The sequence below is a fragment of the Macadamia integrifolia genome, chromosome 11 (genome assembly GCF_013358625.1).
Source record: "Macadamia integrifolia cultivar HAES 741 chromosome 11, SCU_Mint_v3, whole genome shotgun sequence".
NCBI lineage: Eukaryota > Viridiplantae > Streptophyta > Magnoliopsida > Proteales > Proteaceae > Macadamia > Macadamia integrifolia.
Window position 1 is genome coordinate 29060092 of NC_056567.1, and position 26238 is coordinate 29086329.

General features: G+C 37.7%; 1 protein-coding gene across 1 annotated transcript; it reads right to left on the reverse strand.

The window, feature by feature from the left end:
• Positions 1-103: 103 nt before the first annotated feature.
• Positions 104-18921, reverse strand: LOC122093646 (putative GTP diphosphokinase RSH1, chloroplastic). Its single transcript, XM_042664008.1, has 24 exons — positions 18425-18921; positions 18108-18298; positions 13930-14115; positions 12970-13035; positions 12760-12852; positions 12471-12602; positions 12235-12336; positions 12039-12116; positions 11891-11962; positions 10836-10943; positions 10537-10634; positions 4782-4842; positions 4597-4659; positions 4449-4505; positions 4246-4347; positions 3926-4081; positions 3663-3794; positions 3457-3543; positions 3301-3372; positions 2018-2104; positions 1475-1928; positions 778-839; positions 627-695; positions 104-546 (listed from the first exon to the last, which is right to left on the reverse strand). Exons 1-24 carry the CDS (start codon positions 18447-18449, stop codon positions 445-447), a joined length of 2655 nt encoding a protein of 884 aa, XP_042519942.1. The 5' UTR covers positions 18450-18921; the 3' UTR covers positions 104-444.
• Positions 18922-26238: the final 7317 nt, after the last annotated feature.

A 26238-nucleotide genomic window follows, 5' to 3' on the forward strand; every position in this document is an offset into this window, starting at 1 on the left:
TAGAGTTCTCTCTCTGAGTTATTGGGAGACTTTCAATGAAATTGCCTAAAAGCTAGCTGAAAAAGGCCTCTGCAATTCAACCATCCCATTTAAAGAACGTCTATACACCCTGTTTAAATATTTTGTATTACCACCGCAAGAAAGAAAGAGCATTTACAAGTGCACAAATCCATAGTAAATTGTTTTCTAATTCCTACCAACCCTCTCTATATACAGTACCTCACTTCAAAGACAAGCTCATTTAATTGCTGTCGCTGCTTATTTCTCCGGGCTTTGAAAAAAATAATTGAGAATTGCTTACCAAAAAAATAAGAACCAAGGAATGTAACTAAACTCAAAATCCACTAAAAAAAACATACCAGACTATTGGTCTCTTGAGCAAAAAATCTCCTATTCACACCTCAATTCACTCTATATGTAGTATGGGTTTTGTCCCCTAACAAGTTAGCATTCAAGAAATGTCTGTCCATTGTAGCTTGGCCAGCTACAACCAGTAGACCAGCCCAGAACACCAGGAATCAGGTCTACACTTGAGCAGGCATTTACCTGCAGAAAAGTCAATTTAAGATTAAGGACAGAAAAGTATAGGAGGCGGCAAAATATGAAAAGTCAGCCATCAGATGTACCAGACTGTCAAAGCTCCCTTCAATGTGAAATAACAGCACACCCATTCCCCTTCTTCTGTCAATCTCTGCCTGTTCATTAAGTGAAATTTAGAACAATGCAACAATGAACAAGCAGAGACATCAAATGTTAGTCCAAATTTAAACCACTTACCACACAAGAACATAAATCAATGCCCACAGTGGTCAATGTGGATGAAATCTCCGCCATCATACCTGAAGTTTTAGTTGTTCGATAATAAACATCATCATCATCATCATTATTATTTATGATCAGAATCATAATGAAGGAAATCTGGACCCTAAGAACCGCAATAGTATGCTAGTACTCTAGATGTGTGCATGCCAGGTTCAAAGAATTGGAATCAGAATTGGATCAGTTGAATTGGCCAATTCGAATTGGAATTATCCACGACTGATCCCAACTCTGGCCAATTCGTTGGTTTTTCTAGGATTCAGGCAATTCTGAGTGGTTCCCAACTGATTCCAGCTGGATCAGAATCGGAATTGGTGGGAACAGATCCCATCCCTGATCTTGTACCCTTGAACCATGCGGTGTTCACCATGTAACAGGGGAACCACCAAGATCTACTTAGAAATATAAGTTGATAGTTGACTGAAAAAATTAATCTAACTGACAGTAGCCCATAGAAGATATGGTTAATCATCATTTCTAGTATCCTTTTGGTCCACATCTCCTAAGTGATCACTGCTAATGGTGGCTCCCACCCCTTGCATGTCTGCCAAGAAACCGCTATTTTAAGTTCTTACAAATATCCACCTCAGCATAAGCATATAGTGGTTTTCTAAACAAATCAGAGTGGACATGCCATTAATGATGTGAAATTCACCTCTTCGATCAATACATACTACAGAGAACCACAGAATTGAATGCCCTTCGAGATTGTGCCAGGAGGCAACCTTGCCAACTTGCCAGCTTTCTAAACCAGGCAAGACTTCCTTGTACATTGGAATGTTAGCATGGATCAACTTGGCAAAGCCATTTCCTTGAAACCATTCTCCGTTGGTCTTAAAATTCATATGCTGGACATTCTTGTTATGGTTTCCATTGACCTTGGGGATTCTAACACTGCCATTCTGGATGTGGAAGACATCTTCATGGCTTCTCTCCGAAGTAGAGAATTCTGCAACATTCACAAGGATTTGCTTCCAAATGGAATTGCTTTCTTCAACACAGTTGGATAAGTCATCTGATTTACTCTTATCCTCAAAATCAGCAACAAGGTTATTTACAGTTTCTTCCTTCATTTCAGCAGCAGCTAGTGCAGCTTGTTCCCTCAAGAACTAGACACATAACAGAGTATTGATTAATAGAAAATTCAAATATAACATTGAAAAGAAATATACAATCTACACCACATAAGATGATTTACTTTTATAATCTTGTGTCGAGCAGATCGGGTCTTTGCATGTTGCAGCCACTGCTGATGCCTCTGGACAGCAGATTTGCTTGAGAGAGCCTGGTAAAACATAATATGGGCATGTCAATTGATTTTTCATACCTGAGCAATCTGATGAGGTTCAGCGGATGTGCATACTCAAACCATCAAAGGCCAGTCCTTAAGTCTCTAACCTATACTGGCAAAGATACAAGGGATATCCAAATTTCCACAAGGTGTAACATCACGTGTAAAGTTAAAAAACGTCAAATAGTAATAGAAAGAATTTGGACTTTAGTGGGCCTGTGGCGCAACGATTAAGTTGCACTATTGCAAAATGTTTGTCACAGGTTCGAAACTTGGAAACAGTCTCTCCTGTGAAGCAAAGGGTAAAGCTGCATACATTTGCCCCTCCCAGACCCTATAGTAGCAGGAGCCTTGTGCACTGGGTGGTTCTTTAGAAAGAATTTGGACTTTAAGTTCAATCTGACAAAACCTTGCACAAAATGCAAGCGTGTTAAGTAATTGAAGATGAGATTTTTTAGAGGTTACATGGTGTACTCACATCATAACAGGTCTGATAAGATGTCCAGACAGAGACAAGTATACCAACAACAACACATGAGAGAGAGAGAGAGAGTGTTATGAAATAGTTCCAAATGCACACATATCAAATCACCTTAGGGTCATCAGTCTCATCACATAATATTAGCCCAATCCTTTCTTCACCATGGCTAAGTTGATAAGTTCTAATTTATTTTACCCAAAAAAAAAAAAAAAAAAGTTCTCATTATCGCTTTGTTTATCAGTTATCACATAATATTAGCCCAATCCTTTCTTCACCATGGCTAAGTTGATAAGTTCTAATTTATTTTACCGAAAAAAAAAGAAAAAAAGAAAAAAAGTTCTCATTATCGCTTTGTTTATCAGTTTCTGATGGATTAGTATTTCCATCATTGAGTACCCACCAAATTCAAACTGCCAGGGTAAGTGATCTTAAATAGTGATCTTAAATGGCGCATCAGAATGTAAAAGAAATCACAATGTAAAAGACAGTAATTTGGCAATAAACATCCCCGATTATTTAGTTCCATATTGGAGTATAAACAAAAAGATGGTATGCCACCATAGGTAAGATACACACTATGTACCTGATAATCTACCACCCACAAGAAGTATAGATGATATCCAAATAATAAAAGTACTAGAAAGAGAAAAGGTTCATTGCAAAAATGCATTAGTTTAAGGACGATTATGAGAAAAAGGTCGATACTAACATTGTATGTAATTATCTCCACAACTTCAGCATTTGCCAGCACATGCATGGGAGAGACAAGATTCCCATTGACCTGCATCATGAAAGTCATGAAGTGAGACTATTGATAAAAAGGAAAATGTAACAAAGAAAGACCATTCATAGGTTAGAGGACAACCTTTGCAGCCACCATTTTGTTCCCAATCTCGGTGTGTATCATGTAAGCATAATCAATCACTGTAGCTCCCTTAGGTAGGTTTTTGATCTGTAGGATATGTGGTAAAGAAGAATAAGGAACTTGGCATCAAAATATCTTTCTTAATAGTAAATGTGTGTGTGCGTGCTTGTGCATTTGTTCTCGATGCTATCCAATATATTTCGTACCTCTCCTTTTGGAGTAAACACAAAGACGCCACTCCCTAGCAGGTCCTTTGTGATAGTATCAACAAACTCCCTAGAACTCATGTTCCCAACAAACTCTTCTTGCCATTCTCTGATAGCATTTAGCCAGCCAATCTATAGGGGAAACAGGAAGGACTTTCATCCATAAATTAACACTCAGAGCAGGACATGAAGGAGTTTACCATAAAATCCCTCCAAGAAATATTTTTTAAATAAAAACTCATCATGGACAGTTGATCATATACCCTAAGAGCAATGTTTGCATTGTTGAGACAGATGGTTTTCCCCCTAGAATTTTTCCCATTCCGGGGATGTCCAACTAAGCCAGTAGCAAATACTCTCCCATTGTAGTGAGCAGCAATTCCTCTCTCAGCTATCAGATCCATCTCTTCAGTTCTTATCTGTCAAAAGTCGACAAAACCAAGACACATCAAATGTCAAAGAAATAAAAACCAACAAGACAGAGAACGAAGGATTTAAATAATAATAAACCATTAAATGAAGAAAAAGGCTACTGTACAAAAGGAACTTGTGAGAATAAGAAGAAAGAACGTTTATAGATCACCTGAACTTCAAGCCTAAACATGCTCTCATACAGAAATGGTATTACTGTTGTGTGGAGACTTTGATAGCCATTAGGTTTTGGGGTGGCAATGTAGTCTTTCATCTGACACAAAAATAAATAGGTGTTACTTTCCAAATGCAAAGATTAACCATCTCCCCACACCCCCAGGGTACATATACAGACAGCATGCAAATTCTACGCACAGCTCGAGGAAGAGGGGTCCAGATTCCATGAACCAGCCCAAGTACATGGTAGCATATCTGCACACAGGAAAATAATGAAAAGGAATAATATAACACAAAATGTCAAAAACTTTAAAACCCAATGACTTCAACATAAGCAAGGACTCACCTGTTGTGCACTACACAGAGGTCCTACTCCAACACATGGCTTTGGTTTTATGATGATACGAAGCTGGTACATGAAAAGATAACCACCAAATAGGATTACAAGAAGCAACTTTAGAACATGATCATAAATGAAAACTAGAGATTTTTCTTGTCATCAGACTTCGAAGGATGGCATCAAAATAAAACCTGTGCGATTTGGTTGATCTCACTTATTGAACCTTTAGATTTCAGCACTGCCTTATAGATACTGTAAAAAAACAATCACAATGAATATACAATCATAAAGAATAACTACAAAACAAAGAAGCTTGAATAAATCAGAAGTTCTATGACTGTCACCTAGCTTCTAGTAATCATATGCAGGGTATGCTCCATTGAACAGCATAAATGAAGTTTATACAACCTCAAAAATCTCTAAATCAGAAGTAATAAAAAAAAACACCAATATCAAAATATGTCTGATTTTTCAAACTTATGTGGCATCCAATGCTATCCAACAAAGATTGTTATCTACACAAAGAAGGAAAAAAAAATTGTTGAGTAAGAACCTACTGTTCCAATCTTCCAGATATCCATGACAGCTTCTGTCCTCTGTATTGATCCAACGTTTTAAAAAACAGACCTGGCATTATAATGCCATTTCAAAAAATTCTGATCTGGCAAACCGACCATCCAGTTTGATGATCTGAACTTTCCTACCTTTCGAGTAAGAGGGGCCAGGAAGACTACATTAATCATCAAAGACAACAAGCCATAGATATATAAGAAAGGTTCGAGTGGCTAAAGTTAAAGAAGCTTTAAGAAAAATGAAAGTAGGCAAGATACCAAGCCCTGATGAGGTCCCAATAGAAGTGCGGAAGAGCTTAGGATTATGTGAGGTAATCTTGGTTAACAAGTCTTTTTAACAAGGTTATAAACACAAGGAAAATGCCAAATAATTGAAGGAGAAGCATTATAGTTCTGATCTACAAAAACAAATGTGACATTCAAAGCTACAAGAACTATAAAAGCATAAAACTAAAGAGTCATACTATGAAATTGTGGGAGAAGGTTACTGAAACCCACTTGAGAAAAGAAACTACTATAATGGAAAACCAATTAGGTTTTATGCTAGGTAGATCCACGAGAGAAACTACTAACTTAGGAGGCTCATGGAAATATTTAGAACTTGCAAGAAAGATCTCCATATGGTCTTTATTGACCTAGAAAAAGCCTATGACAGAGTCCTTAGAGTTACTCTGACATGTATAAGAAATGAGAAGGGTGTCGAGTAAATATGTGAATATAATTAAAGATATGAATGAGGGCGCGGTGACTAGGGTGAGAACCGTGGGAGGTCAAGGCAGTGAATTCCCAATTACAATTGGACTACATCAAGGATTGGCTTTAAGCCCCTATTTGTTTGCACTCATCATGGATGATCTAACCAGGAAGATTCAAAAAGAGGTTTTGTGGTGTATGTTCTTCTTGATGATATTGTTTTGGTGGATGAAACAAAAGCAAAGATTAACATTAAGTTAGAGTTATGGAGATCAACCTCGGAATCAAGAGGTTTTAAGATAAGTAGAATGAAAACGGAATATATGATGTGTAACTTTAGTTACACTATGGTAGATAACGAAATGGTGAAAAATGAAGAGAGAGATATAATAAAGTGATTATTTTAGATATTTGTGGTCAACCATAAATAAAGAAGCCGATATAAATCAACATTTCCTACAGAATTAAGCCGATATAAATCAACATTTCCTACAGAATTAAAGTGGGATGGACAAAGTGGAAAGGTGCATCCATGATCGACGTATTCCTTTAAAGCTTAAAGGAAAACTCTACAGAACTGTTATACAACCTACTATGATGTATGGGGCGAAATGTTAGGCAGTCAAAAAGTGTCACATAGGTAAGCTATGTGTAGCAGAAAAGCAGATGTTTAGATGGATGTGTGGCAAAACTAGATGGATAAAGTAAAGAATGACTATATTAGAGCTGGTTTGGAGATTCCCCATGATAAGCTCTGAGAAAGTCGTTTAAGATGGCATGGCCATTTTCAATGGAGGCCTCGGGATGCACCAATAAGTAAGAGTGGTCTAATTTAGATTAAAGGAACTAAAAGTGCTAGGGGCATGCCTAAAATGACCATAGAAGAAGTAGTGAAGCAAGACATGCACAGTTTAGGCCTCGCCCCGGGAATGACCTCCAATAGAGCTAATTGAAGGGCAAGGATCCACGTAGCCAACCCCATTTAGGTGGGATTTTGCTGAGTTGCTATTGTTGTGTTCTTTTCTTTTTATTATTATTATTATTATTATTTTGTATCTGCACGGATCCATGTAGCCGACCTCATTTAGTTGGGATAAGGCTGAGTTGTTGTGTGTGTGTGTATATATATATATATATGGGAAAAACTTTCCCACTAAGCCAGGGTGCAATTTCCCTCTCACATGGATTTTTTTAGTTATTTTACTCTTCTATTCTAAATATGTGGGTCTCATACTAATGTAGAAGTAGATTACAAAAGTAACTACCCCCAATGTATTACAGCCCCAAACCCAAATCAGATGTAATGCTTGAATTATAGTGACAAAGTACAGCAGTAGGAATAGGAAACTACCAGGAAAAGCTATCTCGGCTGTTTAGAAGCAATTGACTGCAATCTTTGTTTATTCCATTCTCCACTTTCTGAGTACAAGAGCTCCTCTATAAATAGAGGGCAGAACTATGCATTTAGCAGTCACATTAGAACTAGTTGTACTCCTACTAGGACTAACATTAGAAACCTAAATGGATTAGGTAACTAACTATGTATTAAATACTAGCCACTAATGGGCTTGATTACAAGTAAACCGATGGACCCCATGGGCCTTTATTACTGGCTGACAAATTAACCACTTAAGTGAATAAATCGATGGGCCCAATGAGCCTTATTACTTAAGTGGAGGTCGACTAGCGTTATTTGGGCTGGGCTTTCCTCCTACGGTAGTGTAGCCCATGGTGGGAACTACATCACATACCTTTTCCAAAACAGTTATTGGTGTCGCATGCAAATCCCTCCCCACACGGGCAGCATGGTATATATATATATATATATAGATTTATTTATTGTACTTAACAAACATCGAAGGTTTGTATCACGGTGGCACTTCGTCACCATTATGCGTTTCATCCAATGTTGAGATAGAGAAGAATTTTACCCAGATCTCACAATGGAGTGAGAATAGCCTTTCCATTCCTACGCTCAACTCCAAGAAGCTGGAAAGCTTTCTGGATACAAATTTGTGCACCTTGGAGCATTGCAAGTGGGTATCATGTCTTGTTTAAAGAATGAATTAAAAATTTCCTATCATTATATCCATAAAAGCTTCTGGAGCAATGGTGTTAAGATGTAACTTTGGAAAGTTCTGGGTACGAATCTCTACAAATTTTTAAATAAAAAAGAGTTAAAGTAATGTCCAGTGGTCGATTGGATTTTGTGATGGTCTGAACAGTTAGACCGTCAAAAATGGACAGTCCGCTGACATTTCTATGGTTCTCAATAACTCCCACTTAGCTAGGAGTTATGGACAACTAAATAAAAAAGGTTGGCAATCAGCAGCCAACAGCTGTCTGACTATACAGTCTAGTGGTACTTGAAAATACCGTTGAACTTTAACTATCTTAACGACTTTTGTGCTTATGTAATGGTTCCTTGATGTATAATGATGCTTAACATATCTCTGAAACTCAAAACTTCATCATTTTCATAACACTTATATGACTACAAAACTTTCACACATGTCAACAAACTTTCATAAAAGATTTCTGTTTCCACAAGGGACCAAAATTATGAGGGAAATCAAGATACTAAATCTCAGTGTCTACCAAAATGGTAGTATCTGAACATTTCTAGCAGTAACTAATCATCTGGAAATCTAATTTAGTCCTTAAATGGTAATGTAATAAAAGCATCCACACAATAACTCCATCACTGCCCTTAAGTATGTGAGCAGGCAGTCCTAAGCTGAGCTGAGGTACATCCAGCAGAGTCTGGTCCACTAAAACATCTGAGGCGTCAGGCTGGGTTCGACCTGTCCTGGTACTAGACAGCCTCCAACAATTTTATGTGTATTTTATTTAAAAAACGTAACATTGGAGTACAAAATAGTAGAACTCATTACCTTTTCAAATATGAATGTAAATACTTGGTCAATGTACCACTAATCATCTCCTGTCTAATTATAGACACCTTATTAAAAATATAACAAATTAGGTCATGCATATATGAGCATAGCCCTAAATTTCAGTAAATTTGAAGGCTCGAGATGAAACACCAGGAAAAATACAAAAGCGTACATAGTTCAATCGAAATTTTGAGCTCACTGTTTTCGATAGTTTTGCCTGGGAGAAGGCAAAAATACCTAGTTTCTTAGATTTTGGCCACATCACTCAACAAACTCATTTAATACGCTGTTGGGGGTCGCCACATCAGTCCAAAGACATCGGTTGCTAAATATTGGTGAATATTTGGCCACATTCAATAGATCCAAGTTGAGAACTTTTCCCAAAAAAGATTGTTTTGCAAAAAATATGATATATCTTTTGGTTCGTGATGAAATTTTTATATGTTAGCGTTAGCCACCGGAACCCGAACTACGGCCTCACAGTTTTTTTTCTATTTATATATATTTATTATTCTTCTAGTTTAAAAAGTAAATTTTCCTACAACAAAATATGAAAAAAATAGGGTTAATATTAAATAAATGGTTGTTAATTTTATCTATGTTAGAAACCGTTGGCCGATCTACGGCCTCACGGAGTCAGAATTTTTTTTCCTGCTGGTCAATAATTATTTTAACTTTTCAAATTAAGGAAATGATTTCGAAAAAAAGTACATAAAAGGGGGAAATTAAGGGCAAATTATGTATTGGTTTGAAAAATAAAGAAAAGTCATAAATGTAATATCAGTGTGTTTTGAAATGCATGTGAGGCTTACTTTTTTGTACAAGATTTTACTTTTGTTGTATAGGGATAAAGAAAAAATAATAAGTAGCTACATAGTTGTTTTAGTGGTCTCACTTGATGTGCTTCATTTAATAATGGCTTGTTTTCTTCATGCAATGGTATGGCGGTCCGATAATGGCTTACCAGGATGGAGATGGCAATCCAGCACGTATAGTTCGTATTAGCAGACAACATTGTATTGTAGGGAGAACTGGGACTTGGGTATCTCTGTTACTTGTACTTTTTAGCTTGTACTGTTTCATAAATAATTAATCAAATAATCAATATTATGTTAATTTATTCATGGTGCATGATTTACTTGTTTACTTACATTTTCTGTCTTCTAATACTAAAACAATGCATAGAATAGGTAATATTACACAAGGTATACAATAGGGTTCAGCATATACCATCAACCAAAGGTGGAAATCCAAAGTACTGTATTGTGTGACTTTTCTTGCAATATGAAGATTCACATAAGTTTTTATAGGTTAAAAAGGTTTCCTTGAAGTATTGGCACATATCATGGTCGTTTACCCACAAAAAGGACCCACAAAAAGGGCCAACCGAAACAATCTAGCAAAAAATGCACTGTTTCAGCAAAATTTTGTCAATTTTGGTGCATTTCACTAAATTCTGTACCGAAATGGCCTACCAAAACGAGATTTAGAACCATGTATATGAGTAATTCAAGCCTATGCCTGGCCCAGGCAATGGCTATTGGGTTTGACCGATGTCGGCCCAGCCAATACTTGGCTGTGGCACATAAATCTTTTGGGCCGATGCTGGACAGGGATAGTGGCCCACAGCCAAGTTTCATCCCAAATTGACCTTGAAAAATGGGGTAAAATGTTACATAAAAACACTAGTCATTACTACAAGCAAAGTCAATTCACATAAGTAGGCTGAATAAGAGAAATTAAACACTGTAATAGAAGTGAAGTATTGAGGTTAACGTCTTGACCCGTAAGGTTCCTTGCATACAGAGCGGACATTTGTTTCCACTGTCATAAGGTCCAAAAACTGATCATCTGCAATCCTTTTCGTTAAAATCTTCTTCGCCTGGGACAAGAAACAAAGGGATATGTAAGTAGAAGACCTGGCACCACGAGTGATTGGATAATTTCTAGAGGCCAAAAATAAGAAGTGCACCAAATTGATTTGTCAACAAACAATCATGTTAAAAAATTTGAGAATGAATAATAATTTCCCTAAAACTTCATTCAGGTATTTTTGTAAGCATTAAGGCCACACAATAGATACCTCTATGAGCTCTTTCTCATGCTCTTTATACAGGTTTGCAATTCTTCTCTTAACCTTTGCATAATCTTCAGCATTTGTGTACATAAAGGACAGATTTTCCAGCTCCGACTGCAAATGATCATCAAAATATGTATCTTTTAGACTGCAAAATTGTAAAAGTATAGACTAAAATCAATAAATCATAGGGAAACGAGCAAGCTAAACTACTCCATTATTAATGTTCTGTAAACTTCAGCTGCTCGATGCAGATGGGTAAGAAACCATGTCGTAGAATTACATTATCAACTTTTTCTTCTTACAAGGAAAAGTAGAAAAACAATTTACTTGGGCACCGTTTGACAAAGTTTCGTTTCTACCATTTCTGCGTTTTCTTGTTCCCAAAAACGGAGAAACAGGCTAAAAAGTGTTTGATAAAGTTGTTATGTTTCACCCGTTTCTAGAAACATAAATCAAAATTTATGCCTATTTACAATTCTAGAAATGACTTTGACGAAACAACTTGTTTCGTTGTTTCTAGAAACGAATTTGAGAGAAAAAAAAAATTGTTGTGCCCTGATAAATATCTCAACTATTTAAACATAAAAAGAGGCAACCGAACGCTCTCTCCCTTTTGGGCATCCAATGATACTATTGGGTTTTTTAGTGACATTATGTCTGCAAAAAACGTTTCGAGAAACATGTTTATCAAACACCAAAAAATCCGCTTTTGTTTCCAGAAACGTGAAAAGCCGTTTCTGCTGTTACTAGACACAGAAACAACAGAAACGTTATCAAACGGTGCCTTGGTGTCACACAACAGAAGCAGACAATATCAACCTTAAACAAGAAAACTTAAACTAAACGGAGAGAATTTTATAAATTTTGATCCCCAATTAATCAACAAAGAAGGAAAATAGGATTGGGTAGAATAAAAAGAACAGGATCCCCCAGTACAATATAATCCTGAAAGATTACTAGGATTAGAGCATAGATGGTGGAATATGACATCTTGAATCTCAAAACATGACCTAGGTTTCAGATCAAAAGTAAATCTTGAGATCGCAAGAAGCACATACCTTAATTTGGTACATCCCCAGTAACTTTGCAAGTGGGGCAAAGACCTGTAATGTCTCCAATGCTATGCTGGACTGCATAGAAAGCAGTAAAGTTAAATATAATACAAATTTTATAGGCCATTAAATATCGAATCAAGAATGGTACCACCTGCTTATGTGGGGGCATGTGTGAAAGTGTACGCATATTGTGTAACCTGTCAGCTAATTTGACGATGATTACACGCACCTGGAGGAAAAATATTAGTTTACATGTCAGCAGCAACGATAACAAATTGTCCATTTGTAATCCATACAATAGAAAGAGGGTACATATAAAATGTGCATGCATGTGTGTCTACAATCACCTCTTCTGTCATGGCTAGAAACATTTGACGCAGATCGTCAGCTTTGACATCTTGTGCTGAGCTGTTAGCATTTTTACATTGAAGTTTACCCAGCTTGGACACCTTCATTGCAAAAGGAGAAAAAAACTGAGATCCAGCTGTGCGCCTGTGCCCAGACCAAACTTACAACATATTCAAAATATTAAGAAATGAAATACAAATTGCAACTATCAACAAAAAGGAAAATAATATAGTACCTTAGTTTCTCCTTCTACAATGTGGCGCACAGTAGCACCGAACTCCTCCTCAATTCTTTCAAAAGTAACAACATTTGTGTCTTCCACTGTGTCATGTAATAATCCAGCAGCAATGGATTCCCAATCCAGTTCCTGGTAAAAGAGATATTGGTCAGTTTACAATATGGTTACAACACAATGAAGTAGTGAACGCAAGAAATTTCTTCAATAATTGCGCCAACGAGTTTTTTAATAAAATGAAATGAAAAAGAAAAATCAGCACCATATCACATTAAATCAGGTGCCTTACAAGTTCTCCAAGTATACGTGCAACTTCTACTGGATGAATGATAAAGGGCTCTCCACTTCTTCTTTTCTGACCATCATGAGCCACAAAAGCCAGCTGTACCGACCAAAAAGAGACACGATTTCAATATAATCACTGTTCCAGATGGTGGCTACAAAAAATGACCAATTAATGTGATAAAATATATATATATAACACTATGCAGGAATTTACCTCCAAAGCATCACGGATCAATTTCAACTCGTTCGGTGGAAGATATGAAATAGTCGGTTTAAGGTCCTGGCACAATCAAACAAAATATTATTGTTGAGATGTTGGAGGAAACCATCGATTTGTTCTGGTCCCTGGTGCCTTCATATACTTAAGAAGCTCTCTCCACCTAATGCCTTAAGGTTTTGGGTTGGACCCTCCAACATGGCATCAGAGCCCAAGTCCCTTTATTATCCTTCCTAAGATGCTTGTCCACGTGTAGAGCTAGGTATGCAAAAGGTTAACATGAGAGGGCACATTGAGATATTGGGAGTAATAGAATTGCAATCCCACATTGATTTGATTTGGTCCTTTGGTGTCTTCATATAGTTGAGGAGCTCTCTCCATCTAATGCCTTAAGGTTTTGTGTTGGACCATCCAACAATTGATATTATTATTATTATTATCATCTCAGTGGCCGAGAATGATTGTCCTCTTTGAAAAAGGACAGTTTTTTTTTTTTTTTTTTTTTTTTTGGGGGGGGGTGGGGCGAGGGGGGGAACAGCCTTATTTTCTAAATATGCCCTTCCTCTACTTATTTGAAACTCTTGTAAATGGGTTGAGTTATCAGCGTAAGTGGCCAAATAGAAAACCTATAAAAAGCGTTTTCTAGTTTGAAAGATGCAAAAAGAATTTGGTAAAGCCCAAAACGGTAAGGACCATCTTTGCGGGGCAACAATAAAGGTTGTCAATTCAAGTAATTTTTTTGCCCTTGATCAGAATATTACTTTTCCCCAAAATACACTATGATGTTGAGTACATGGTTATCAGTACTTCAGCAGATAACAGCTTCAGAGTTTGGGAATTAATTATTTCAAATGAAAGCATAAATCACAAGACAACAGTAAATCCTTCCGAAATAGTGACAATGTACAAAATCTATAGATTAAAAGGTATATATATTTTGCAAGAGTTGAGTAATACCTCCCACAACATTTGAGGAGATATGGGATCAGAAAATTCTGAAGAAGAGGGAGAACAGCACAATTGCCATCGTTTAGATTCAGTATAACGCAAACATGATCCAATTTGCCTTCTGGAAAATGCAGAATAAGAAGTTTCCATGTTGTCAGAGTCCCCAACGTCAGAGGCTTCACATCTCCAGCAAGACTACAAGAGCAATATTCATATAATTAACAGATATTATAATCCAAACCCATTCTAAGAAAATGTAGCAAGATACTAAGAGAATTCCATAGTAGTCACAGCAACCAAAGATCTTTGAAACAGTATACATGTTCAAGTGCCAATGATGTATAGGGGCATAGTGCTGTCAAAAGGAGGGCATAAGCTGATCAATTCTTGGTTCAGTTCTGTTCCAAGTTTGGTCCTGGTTTGACTCCATCGAACCAGCTGGTTGGCAGCTGTGCCCCTTCCATCAATCCAGGAGATCAAGCCTATATTTTGTCTTCAAGTGAACTTTTAGTAGCCCAGTCAGTTCTGCCATCGATGGGGGCAGCAACCGCTGTTACAATCTTCAAGAAAATCTCTACCAATTTCAGTTTGAGTTCTGTTTTGTCTAATTTGTGTGTCTGAATCAGCAAGCAAGAAGAAATCCCAGGAAAAGGTTCTATAAGATCCAAAATCCTTGATACTGATCTCAACATCGGACTGCTATCTTGTCTTGTTATGAAGATAACCATCCTATTATTTTCAAGGATTTGTTACCTTTTTGGTGTTTAGAGTCTTCTGTTAGACAAGTAATTAGTTTAGAAATGTTTTAGTTGTTAGTTTCCTAGTTAATTTCCTATTTCAATTAGTTTCCTATTTTGAAGGAGCTGATGTGCCTATTTAAGAGGCTAACTGGTTGTAATTGAGACAGACATGATTAATGAATTTTTGTGGGGTGAGATACCCATTCCTAACTCTCTTCCACCCTTCTCAACCCCTCCATCGACTCTCTTTCTTTTCTTTACTTTTCTTCTTTCTTCAAGTTTGTGAGAGAGTGATTTGAGAGTGGAATGAAAATTGTTTGAAGACCCTACAATCACCCTTCAACAAAGACTCAGATCAGCTACAGAACAGAGATCGATTCCAGCTCCAAGTTTCCTTTTTCTTGTTCAAGCACCAAATCTCCCAGATCTGTAAGCACCTTGGCCAGGCCTTTTGAGGACTTGTTCCTGGCCACAAGAGAGGCACTCGACCAGCCCCTTGCTGCCTTTGGAGGCTTGTAGCAGCTTCAGCAGGTTTTATCCATAGTTTCCTAATCTGGACTCTGTTTTTTTTCCACCATCGGATTCCCTCAACTAGTAAGCTGTTTTGGAAGCACTTTGGAGGGATTGAAGGACACATCAAGGGAGCCACTAGACCCACATTTCTGCTCCATCTGAGCAGTCATTAGTGAGCCACAAGCTTCCTCCCCCAGTACTGATGAAACCCTAGTTCAGCCTAGGGTTCTGTTGCTGTGCTGCTGAGCTACTAACAGCCTACTTGGATCAACACTTGGGGGACCTTTTGGCCTGCTCTCAAGCTACCTACGACCAGGTGTGTTAGTCCTATAAGTTCCTTACTGTGAACTAAGCTTTCTTCCTAAATTCAGCCTTGTCATGTGGTTCTTCTGGAGTTACAGATCTGAAACTAGGAACTTATTTGGTTTGGAGTTTATTTCGACTGGGGTTTGTTTGCTTACATGAACCTACCTGACATAAGCCAATGGATTACAAGGTGGCAACAGAGTTCCTCAACTAGAGCACTCTTGGGAACCAGCAGCCTTTATGGACTAAATATACCTGCTAGTGGAATTTTGTGAAGTATCCTCCAGCTTTACTTAGAAGTCAATAGGGCAGAATTTCCCATATTAGAAAAAAAATAATAATAATAATAAAGCCTGATGCGGCTTCTTATAATTTAAAGCATGTTCATCAAAACCCCTGTAATGATATCGATGAAAGTCCAGAAAACATTTACTTAATGCAAATGATAGTGGGTAAGTTTCCGAATTCATTGTCAAATAAGGAAAACCAGAAATATGGTATGTGTGTTGCTCCATTGCTTCATTAAGTTTCTATTGGTGTACGATGTCTTGTATTCCGTCGCAGTTTTAGGCCCCCCTAACAGAACGGAGGTCTCGCTTTCTTTATAAGCAATTCTGAGAGATGTGAGGACGACCACTGCAATCCTATTCTCCATTCATAGTGAAGCAGAATCTCATCTCACCGAGGACGTAGGCAATCTTGCCGAACCTCGTAAAGTTTTGTGCAATGTTGTTCTTGTTTTTCCATTACCTTCTGCATCGCTTTTAGGGTTGCGTTTCTACAATTTCATCTTGTTATGGAAATTTAACAAGGAGTTTCGAGATTGTTCATTCTACAAATGTTAATTCACAGATTTAGGATCATGGATGCATGGAAGTGCAAGAAAAATGTTGTAATAGCCCCTATTTGTTGAATGGACGAACTGACTTCCTCAAACAGAAGGCAAGCTAGAAGGAGACTTGGACAGGAAGCGGCATAGACCAATTGGAGGAAAGCGGGTAGGGCTTGCTTACGAGCGGATGAGAGATGGGAGATGAACTAGAACCAGGCAAGGCAGGCTACGAAGTAAAATAAGTGAAGTGGTACTCGTTGATTCTCAAACAGAAAGCTAGCTTTAAGGAGTGCTGGATCGATCTACTTTAATCCTTTTTTATATCAAATTCGTATTCTCCTTAAAAGATTTAGACAATACCAACTGAAAATGAAGAAAGAAAGTTTTTGCTCCACTTTTACAAAGGCATACAAAGGGCCTTACACTTCTAAAGTGCTTGTTTATTGCAAAGCAAAAGTTTGAGTTCCACCTGTAATGCACTCTGATAGCGCAACTCTATAACTACCAATGAAACTGAAACAAAATAATTTAATAGAATAACACCATTGCATCTTTCAACTTAGTTCAAACTTGCAACATTCTAATAAGGATAAAGTTTATGATTGTGACTAAACATGTGAATGAAGAATCCTTTTGTTCCAACAGAAAATATTTTATATAAATTGTCTATTTAGGAATAAAAAGAACAGCAATCTTTTTACAGAACTGCAATACAAACATTTCAAATGAATTTTCAATTAATTTTTTCTGATTTAAAAAAAAAAAAAAAAAAAATGTGGTGGTATCTAGGTCAACAAAACAATTGATACACATGGAAGACGCCACTTCATCATATGGTTGGATTCTTTCCCTCAATCAATGCGCCCAAATATGCCTCCTTGGCATGTGCAACAGAAAAAAGGGCAGAAAACTACAAAATAAAAGTAATAAATTTCTTTTCTTTCCATATTCTAAATGATACTCGGCTAACAATTATTTTCCTCCTTTCCATTATCTATTTATTCTGTTTCTTTCAAATTACTTTCACATCCCCTCCCTTATCTGTCAAAACTGGTACATGGACTTACGTAACTTATTCTTTGGAGATCATCTGTCACCTGCCAATATCTACTCAACTGCTTCCTTGGGAAAATGATAACGTAAACCCATGGTGTTGCACAACTTATTTGAACTTCTAATGAAATAAAAACTCTTGGAATATAAGGACTGCACCCAAATGCAGTCTTTTGTTTTTCCCTTCTTCTTTTGTTCATGTGTCTAAACTTCTGCTAGAGGTTCATGAAAGTTGTGCCACACTGGGCTCACACTAACAAAACCCTGTCCAATTTAAGAGGGGGAAATGAGGAAAATAGAAAGGATCACCAAAATAATAAAATCCATGGAGATAAAGCTATTCTTATTTACAGCTAGCCAAAGTAGTTCTAATTCACCAACCAGCACAACCCGTGGATGGGTCAGCGCAATGATTCTAAGCAAAGAAAGGTTAGTGGCGTCCGGTTAAAGATAGAGAAGATAATAAGGACGTTTCAGATGAGGAACAGGATCGCAATATCTAGTGACTTCGATGCCTGCATTTTTTAAAATATTCTATGATACATTGATACGCCACAAGGCGCAACTGCGCAAGTAATTCTCCCAAAGTTCTTACCTGTATCAAAGCTTACAAAAGTAACAAAAGAACGCAGTAGGAAAAAAATTGCTGGATTCTATGAACGGAAAGGTTCCAATCCAATTGAAGTTGATAAATGAAACGGAATGATAATATGGAACAATGAACAATCACTGGAGGAACATACAGATTTTGTCCGGTTTCGTCTTGCCGCCCGCCCATCCAACAATGAAGAGCAGTGAGAATGATGAGCGGTACTCGCGAAGAACCCAGTCAGAGCCCTCGGAGCCTTCCAGGCGCAAGAGAGGACGGTGCAATCATACCTACTAGTCCCATCCCCTTTAGACAACTTACAGAGGTTCACGCATTCTACGGAGACTGCAAAATTCAAATTCACAACCATGAATTCGCAAGAAATCAGGAAAAGATAGGTCCCAAGTAACAAGCATAGACAAAGAGAAGAACAAAAACTCTTCCCAAAGAGAGTTGCGAGAGAAAACGGACCTGACATAGAAGGAGCAGAAGCCATTTCTAAAAGAAAGCATCGGAGCAGAAAAATCCCATCATCGACTCGAACTAGAGGGAAAATAGATATAATCGACCCAACAAAAGAGCACAAGCCGTGAATTCAAGAAGCCGATTCAGAACTCCTCAATTTAGCAGAAGAAAATATTCTTGCTAATCCATAAACTCATTCAGCTCAACGTCGAAACCTCCACAAGTCGATTCCTTAATGACTTCGCTTTCGATTCGGAAGCCCTTCGGATTCAAATTCGAACAATAAGAAAGTCTATTTTCCGAAGAAGATGAAGATCTGCGAGGTGTTCAGCGTTGGTAATCGAAGACAGAGGTCGACGAAGGAAGGGATAATGGACAGAAGTAGAGCTTGACAACGCTCAGCCAAGGCCACACAAACACAACCCCCATTTCTTTCAGTTTGGTTGACGCTTATGCCACTTGGATTTCTTTAAAACTCCTCAAATGCCACCAGAATACGATTCAATTCCGATTCTACCAAAATACTCTCCCCTCCAGTTTCCTAATTCCTTCCCCCAAAAAATATGGTATGAATTCTGGCATTCTTTACCAAAAGAAAAGATTCTGGCATTAGTTACACCCCAAAAAATTTCCGGCATTAATTGCCTACTTTTTATGTTTGGGAAAAGGCATTAATTACATACTTACAACCTAAAATCCCTTTTTTTTTTTCTATTTCAAAAAAACAATTACTATAGGGAGGAGGGAGGAGGGAGGAGGGAGGAGGGAGGAGGGAGGAGGGGTTGGTTGAGCAATCGATATGGTCTAATAGATCAATAAGGTGTAATAAAATGGTATCACATATACGAAGTCGTTGAGATCATTTCCAGAGATGAAAGAGAGACACACAAAAGGGATTTGGATCATCTCCGATGATTTACCCTCTAAAATTCAACACCTGGAGGGCACGTAGCCCCAGATGATTAGTGAGAAGTTGGAGAGTTGTTGGAAAGGATCTCAATCCACAAAAAGGTGCTAACATACCTATTTTGATGGTTCAAAAAACCTTAACACATATTACATTAAAAAAATGAGGTTCGCCATGATCCTAAAGTGGGAAGAGTTTCATACGCCGCCAAACCAATGGGTGGGCATCAATACATTTCTTTAGAAGGAGACAGAGGAGAGAGAATGTTGAAGGATTGTCGTCGAAGGGAGAGATGATTAGAGAACATCCCACTTTGGCGTTGTAGAAAAACTCTTAATACATCAGAGAGATTTAACGGTCCTCATGACCTAAGCTAAAGGACAAAAAGACCATTCATAACACTCAATGGGCTGTGGATGATATAACCTTTAAATTCACAAGGAGATTATTAAATTTCATAATCTATTTCAACATTATGATGCCATTATGTCAAACCTTTCCCTCAACTAATCATTTTATTGAAATGTTGATCTATCCGTCAATTTTTTAACTTAAAAGAGATGCTCTTTTTTTTTTCTTTTGGTTAAACAACTTAATACAGATACAAATCCATCACAAATTGCATATGATCTAAGACTTTTTTTTTTTTTTTTTTTGTTGGTAGAGCATATGATCTAAGACTTAGTAGATGAGAAAAAAGGCATTGAAACATGGATAACACGTTCACAAAATTTAGGTGTGAAACTTAATTGTACGACTATGTGTAGATTTACTAGACTACATTCCATTTTAAATCATCAGAATCCAACAAACACTAGGATTTCTCTATCATCAAATTAGATGATTTGCTTTCCAAATGATTGGGCAATATTTCATATGACATGGTTTAATTATTAGTGATTTATTAACCATCAATTCGACAGCCGTTCGTCATTTAAAAGCACTATTTATTCATCGTGTACCATTTGCTACTTGTGTTAGTATGTGAATCTGAAAATCTTTTGTTACTTGATTCAACCAATAAGAAGTATAAGAATTTTTTTTTTTTAAATGCGTAATATTCTCTCGTAAGAGCGACAAAATGATATCATAACATTAAAGGGTAGTGAGGTCATTTAAAGCAACAAAGAGAGAGATGGATTTGGTGACCACTCCACAAGAAAGAGAGAGATGAAGTTGGTGACCACTTCACAAGAAAGTTATCTTTACTTCGAAAGGACTAAGAATTATTCTCCTTCTTTCTCTTCTTGATAGTCAAATCATAAGATCCCTAACTTTTTCCACTTTAATACATATTTTATCACAAAATTAAAGTATTCACGGCTGGGCTAGATCCATCACCAATAGGAATATGCCACCTACACCCACTTTAATGTATATATATATATATATTTCATTTAAAAAATTTTGACTCAATTTGGACCATGAGATCAAATCCAAATAGAAAAGGATCTATTTTAACTTCAGTTTGGACGGAAAGCTGAGAGTCTCAGTGTGCTTTCCCTGCCATTTTAGTCTTTCCTTATCCAATAGTGAGTGGAGAAGAGTAGAAAGAAGATTCCTAAGTAGGTATGCTTATTGTCTCTGTCAGCCTTTGTGGGTTCATTTTTGAGTCCTTGCTTGTTTAGGTTGAAGCGCATTAGCATAGTAGTTCAATTCTGTATCATGTTAGGTGTTCACATTTTTTGGCTTTGTTGGATGTAAATACAGATCTCCCACCAGCAGTCTTTCGCTTCCTATGACTTCACTTCATTCGAGAGATCCAATCTCTTCGGACTCACAACGCCGGATGAAGGGGGAAGGAAGAGGTGGGTGGTTCAAACATTCCAACAATATATTAGAACAGTACCTCAACCTAGAAATAATATTGTAGACAGATTACCATTGGTAGACTCACAACCAGCCAAGGCGCTTACCAACTGCATTGCTGGACACATTAATTAGCATATTGCCATATTGATAATTTCCAACAAAAAATGTTAATTAATAACTATATTAGTAAGCCCCTTCCAATCTGGTCAGCTTTTTTGAACCCAAGAACTATGGATTTGCGATCAAGTTTTAATTTAAACACAATGGTAGCAATGCTGGTTTTGTCTTCTTCTATCAGTCAGCAACAGAAAAGTGTCTGAACCCAGAGGGATATACAGCATTCCAATGAAAATTCCAAAATTTCTCCTTGAGAAGACACTTTCAAGTTTTTTCCAATGTATAAATCTTGTATATTATTAGATGAGACTTACTTGGATACTCCTTCCTCTTGAATGCTTACACATTTCATTTGATAAGGCAACTTATGCATCTCTCTCTCTCTCTCTTGCCTTCTGTTTTTTAAAGAAAAACGACCAATTCACCATGGCTTTAGATATGTGAGATCCATCTTTTCAACAGTTGATGCTGATTTGGATTAGTGAAACTTAAGATATATTTATGACTGCTGGTTTGGATTAATGGAACTTAAGATTCCAGCAGCAAATCACCTGGTCCAACTAGATTAAGAGAAACACACTGACACATTTCCTAATTTGACAAGTTACAGATCCTCAAGCAACCTGTGGGAAATAGAAATGGAGACAGGTCCATGTAACTGGTTACATCACAACCAATTCCCTGATCAAGTTTTAATCCCATATCAGTAGAGAAAGTGAATAGAAGTGTAAATTTTCACAAAACTTAAAAGAATAACACTTCAGATCAATAAGGATGCTTCTATTGTTTCACTTTGGACTCTGAGTGCATCTCATTACATGGACCCACCCATGTTTGCCATCTTGTGATTTGGTGCTGTGCTTATCTAGAAGAGAGATTCAAAGGAAGGTAGAATCATCCACCTTTCATAGTATCTCACTAACCCTAAAAACTACAAAGAGAAACAAGTCTTTTCCAATCATATGTGCATGAGTTGTGACATCCAAAATTACACCTCAAAAGACAAAATGATCAGCAGACAACCCATGTTTTGAACCCCCACCCCCCCAAAAAAAATTCTCACTCCAGAAAGGGAAACAGAATTGTGTGCACCTTTTTCTGAATTGGTAGAAGATAGAATCAGAATTATTTGAAGGAATCCCAGAAGTAGCTCTCTAGCCAGATAATTGATTCAAGCGATGAATTGTACTTCTAGCAACCCTGTTAGTGGGATCAATCTTTAGAACAGCCCTTAGGTCCTCTGCCCCCAGTTTGTATTTTTCAGTACTCTCATATAGGAGTGCACGCTGTACTAGGACAGAAACATTGGTACTGTCGTGTTATAGCACCTGCAATACAAGTTGCAGACTAAAATTTTCCCACTTCAGGCAGATATGGAGTTTAAAAAACTTTGCGTGTATATTAAAGAGGAAGAAATACTCTGCTGGGGAAAAGAAAAATGAAACCTCACAAACTAAGAGAAAGAAAAGTGGAAAGCAAATAAAAAGATGTTAATACCTTTGAACGGTCTGCAACTGCTTTTTTGTACTCCCCAACTTCTTTGTGACACTTAGCTCTATAGGATAGAACCTCAACGGTGGCAGCAGTGTCGCCAGCTTTCTCTAGAAGCAATATTGCCCAAGACAGCCACTTGATGGCATCAGCAAACTGCCCCTGTTTGTGATTATCTAGCCCCTTATTCTTTGCCACCAAAGCAGTGACCCCAGTGTTGGTGTATGATGTCTTGTATTCCGTCATAGTTTAATCCAGGGAGTACTGGTGCAGCACCTAGACAGGCAGGACGGTACTTTTCGGATTAGGGTTTTTTCGCTATATATTTGTAGCGCGGGTTTCTTTCTCTGTAATGCAAGCAATACGGAGAGGTGTGAGGAAGAGCGTTGTAACCCTATTCTCCATTGATAGTGAAGCAGGATCTCATCTCACCGGGGACGTAGGCAACTTTGCCAAATCTCATAAAATCTGTGTGCATTTTTTGTTTTGTTTTTCCATTATCTTCTGCATTGTTTTAGGATTGCGTTTCTACAAATTGGTATCAGAGCTCTAGGTTTCCGTTTTCTAGGGTTTACTATCACGATGGAAGGGAAGGGATCGAATGTCAAGTATGACATCGAGAGGTTTAATGGGAAGAACAATTTCACCCTCTGGCGTCAAAGGATGAAGGATCTTCTAATACAGCAGGGTTTGACGAAAACGTTATTGGGGAAGTCGAAGAAACCTGCAAAAATTACTGACGAAGATTGGGAAGAGATGGAGAAAAAGGCGGTAAGTGCTATTCGATTAAATCTTTCTGATGATGCCCTACAATATGTTGTGGGTATCGAATGTGCACCGTAGTTATGGGTGAAACTTGAAAGCATCTACATGACGAAGTCCTTAACGAGCAAGTTGTTCGTGAAGAAGCAATTGTATTCTCTACAAATGGAGGAAGGTACGGATCTATTAGAGCATCTTAACATGTTCAATCAGATCGTAAGTAAACTTACAAATTTGGAGGTTAAGATCGAGGATGAAGACAAGGCGTTACTATTGCTGTCGTTGCTCCCAGAATCATATGATCACCTAGTAACAACTCACTTGTACAAGAAGGAGACTCTTGAGATGGATGAAGTTGCAGTTGCCCTCATGTCCAATGATACAAGGAAGAAGGCCAGTAGTACGAAATCTCAAGGAGAATGTTTTTTTGGAGGTGACAAGGAGCAGGAAAGAGGGAGATCAAATCATAAGGGATCTGGAAAGAGTCGATCAAAATCAAAAGGGGCAAAGACAAAGGTCTCTTGTTACTATTACAAGAAGAAAGGTCATCTGAAGAGAGAGTGCTTGAAGAGGAAGGTGGACTTAAAGAAGAAAAGTGTAGATAAGGCATATGAGGAAGCTAGCGTGGCTGACAGTTCAGATGAAGATGATGGAGATGTACTCTCTATATCATCAGGTAAGAATCAACCTTCTGATTTTTGGATTTTAGATTCTGGATATTCATATCACATGTGTCCACATAAGGATTGGTTTGATACATATTAACCATATAATGGTGGGTCTGTCCTAATGGGGAATGATGTTGTATGCAAGACTATTGGGATAGGCACTATCAAAATCAAAATGTTTGATGGGATAGTAAGAACCTTAGCAGATGTGAGACATGTACCAGAATTAAGAAAAAACTTATTATCTTTGGGGGGCACTTGACTCAAATGGCTGCAAGTACATAGCAGAAGGTGGAGTTCTCAAAGTTATTAAGGGTGTAATGGTTGTCATGAAGGGACAACTAGCAGGAAACCTATACAGACTCATAGGGAGCACAGTTATAAGTGGAGCATCTGTGACTACAGATGCAGTATTTGATACAGATGATACCTATCTGTGGCATATGCGGTTAGGGCATATGGGAGAAAGATGATTGATAGAGCTTCATAAAAGGAAAATATTGAAGGGAGTAAAAACTTGTAAACTAAACTTCTGCAAGTATTGTGTGTTCGGAAAACAGTGCAAGGTTAGTTTCAAAACTGTAAAACATAAGAGTAAAGGGGTGCTTGATTATGTACACAACGATGTATGGGGTCTTTCAACAATAAAATCTAAAGGTGGGGCAAAATACTTCGTGACTTTTGTTGATGATTACTCAAGGAAAGTTTGGATCTACTTCATGAAGTATAAAAGTGAGGTGTTCACTAAATTTAAGGAATGGAAGGCTAAGGTAGAAAGGAAGACAGGAAAGAAAATTAAATACTTGAAAACAGATAATAGAGGAGAGTACACATACAAGCCGTTTCTAGAATTGTGCAAAGCTGAAGGGATTACACGTCACTTCACGGTTCTAAAGACACCACAGCAAAATGGTGTAGCTGAAAGGATGAACAGAACACTTCTAAAAAGGGCTCGGAGTATGAGGCTGAATGTAGGGTTGAGTAAGAGATTTTGGGCAAAAGCAGTGAACATGGCATGTTTCCTCATCAATAGGTCTCCATCAAAGGCGATTGATTGTAAAATTCCTGAAGTATGGACAGGAAAACCAGTAGATTATTATATTCTAAAAATATTTGGTTGTCCAGCCTATGCGCATGTTGAGAGTGAGTAGCGTTCCAAGTTAGACTCAAAGTCTAAGCAATGTATCTTTCTTGGTTTTAAGAAAGGTGTAAAGGGATTCAAGTTGTGGGATCCAAGTTCACATAAAGTTGTGGTTAGCAAAGACGTTGTGTTTGATGAGTCCCATATAGTGAAGTCAAATTACAATTCACAAGCAGTTGATGAAAATAAAGAAGGTTCTACTATGCAGGTGGAGTTAGGTGAGTTAGAAACAACAAGAGAGAATGAGTCATCAAGTGACTTACTAAGACAACAGGAAGCAGTAGAAGTTCCCTATACTGTGGCAAAGGGTAAAAGGAAGCGTACTCACAAAGCACCTATGAGATACGGGTTTGAGGTCATGGTTGCCTATGCCCTCATTATAGGTATAGGTGATCCATATTCCTACCATGATGCGTTGAGTGATGCACAGCATGATAAATGGATGATAGCTATGATGGAGGAAATGGAATCTCTATAGAAGAACAAGACTTGGGAGATTATGGAAAAACCCAAGGGAAGAAAAATCATTGGGTGTAAATGGGTCTTTCGTAAGAAAGAGGCAGCATCTGAGAAGGAGCGTGAAAGGTATAAGGCCAGACTTGTAGCCAAGGGCTATGCACAGATGGAGGGGATAGACTACAATGAAATATTTTCTCCGGTGGTGAAACACACTTCGATCAGGGTACTACTTGTTTTGGTGGCCATGTATGATTTAGAGCTTGAACAACTTGATGTGAAAACTGCATTTCTTCATGGTGACTTGGAGGAACAGATTTACATGGAGCAGCCTGAAGGTTTTAAGGTGCAGGGAAAGGAAGACCATGTTTGTCTGCTTAAGAGGTCGCTTTATGGCCTTAAGCAATCTCCTAGGCAGTGGTACAAGCGCTTTGATTCTCACATGATGAAGATTGGCTACACAAGA

What these genes read in the sequence shown, in the direction of transcription:
- LOC122093646 (XM_042664008.1), bottom strand. Translation starts at nt 18,449, where the DNA reads ATGGCTTCTGCTCCTTCTATGTCAG. An exon ending in CTCTGTGTAGTGCACAACAG is followed by an intron (nt 4,506 to 4,596) that starts GTGAGTCCTTGC and finishes TCCTGTGTGCAG; the next exon opens with ATATGCTACCATGTACTTGG. An exon ending in TTGATTTATGTTCTTGTGTG is followed by an intron (nt 696 to 777) that starts GTAAGTGGTTTA and finishes CTTAATGAACAG; the next exon opens with GCAGAGATTGACAGAAGAAG.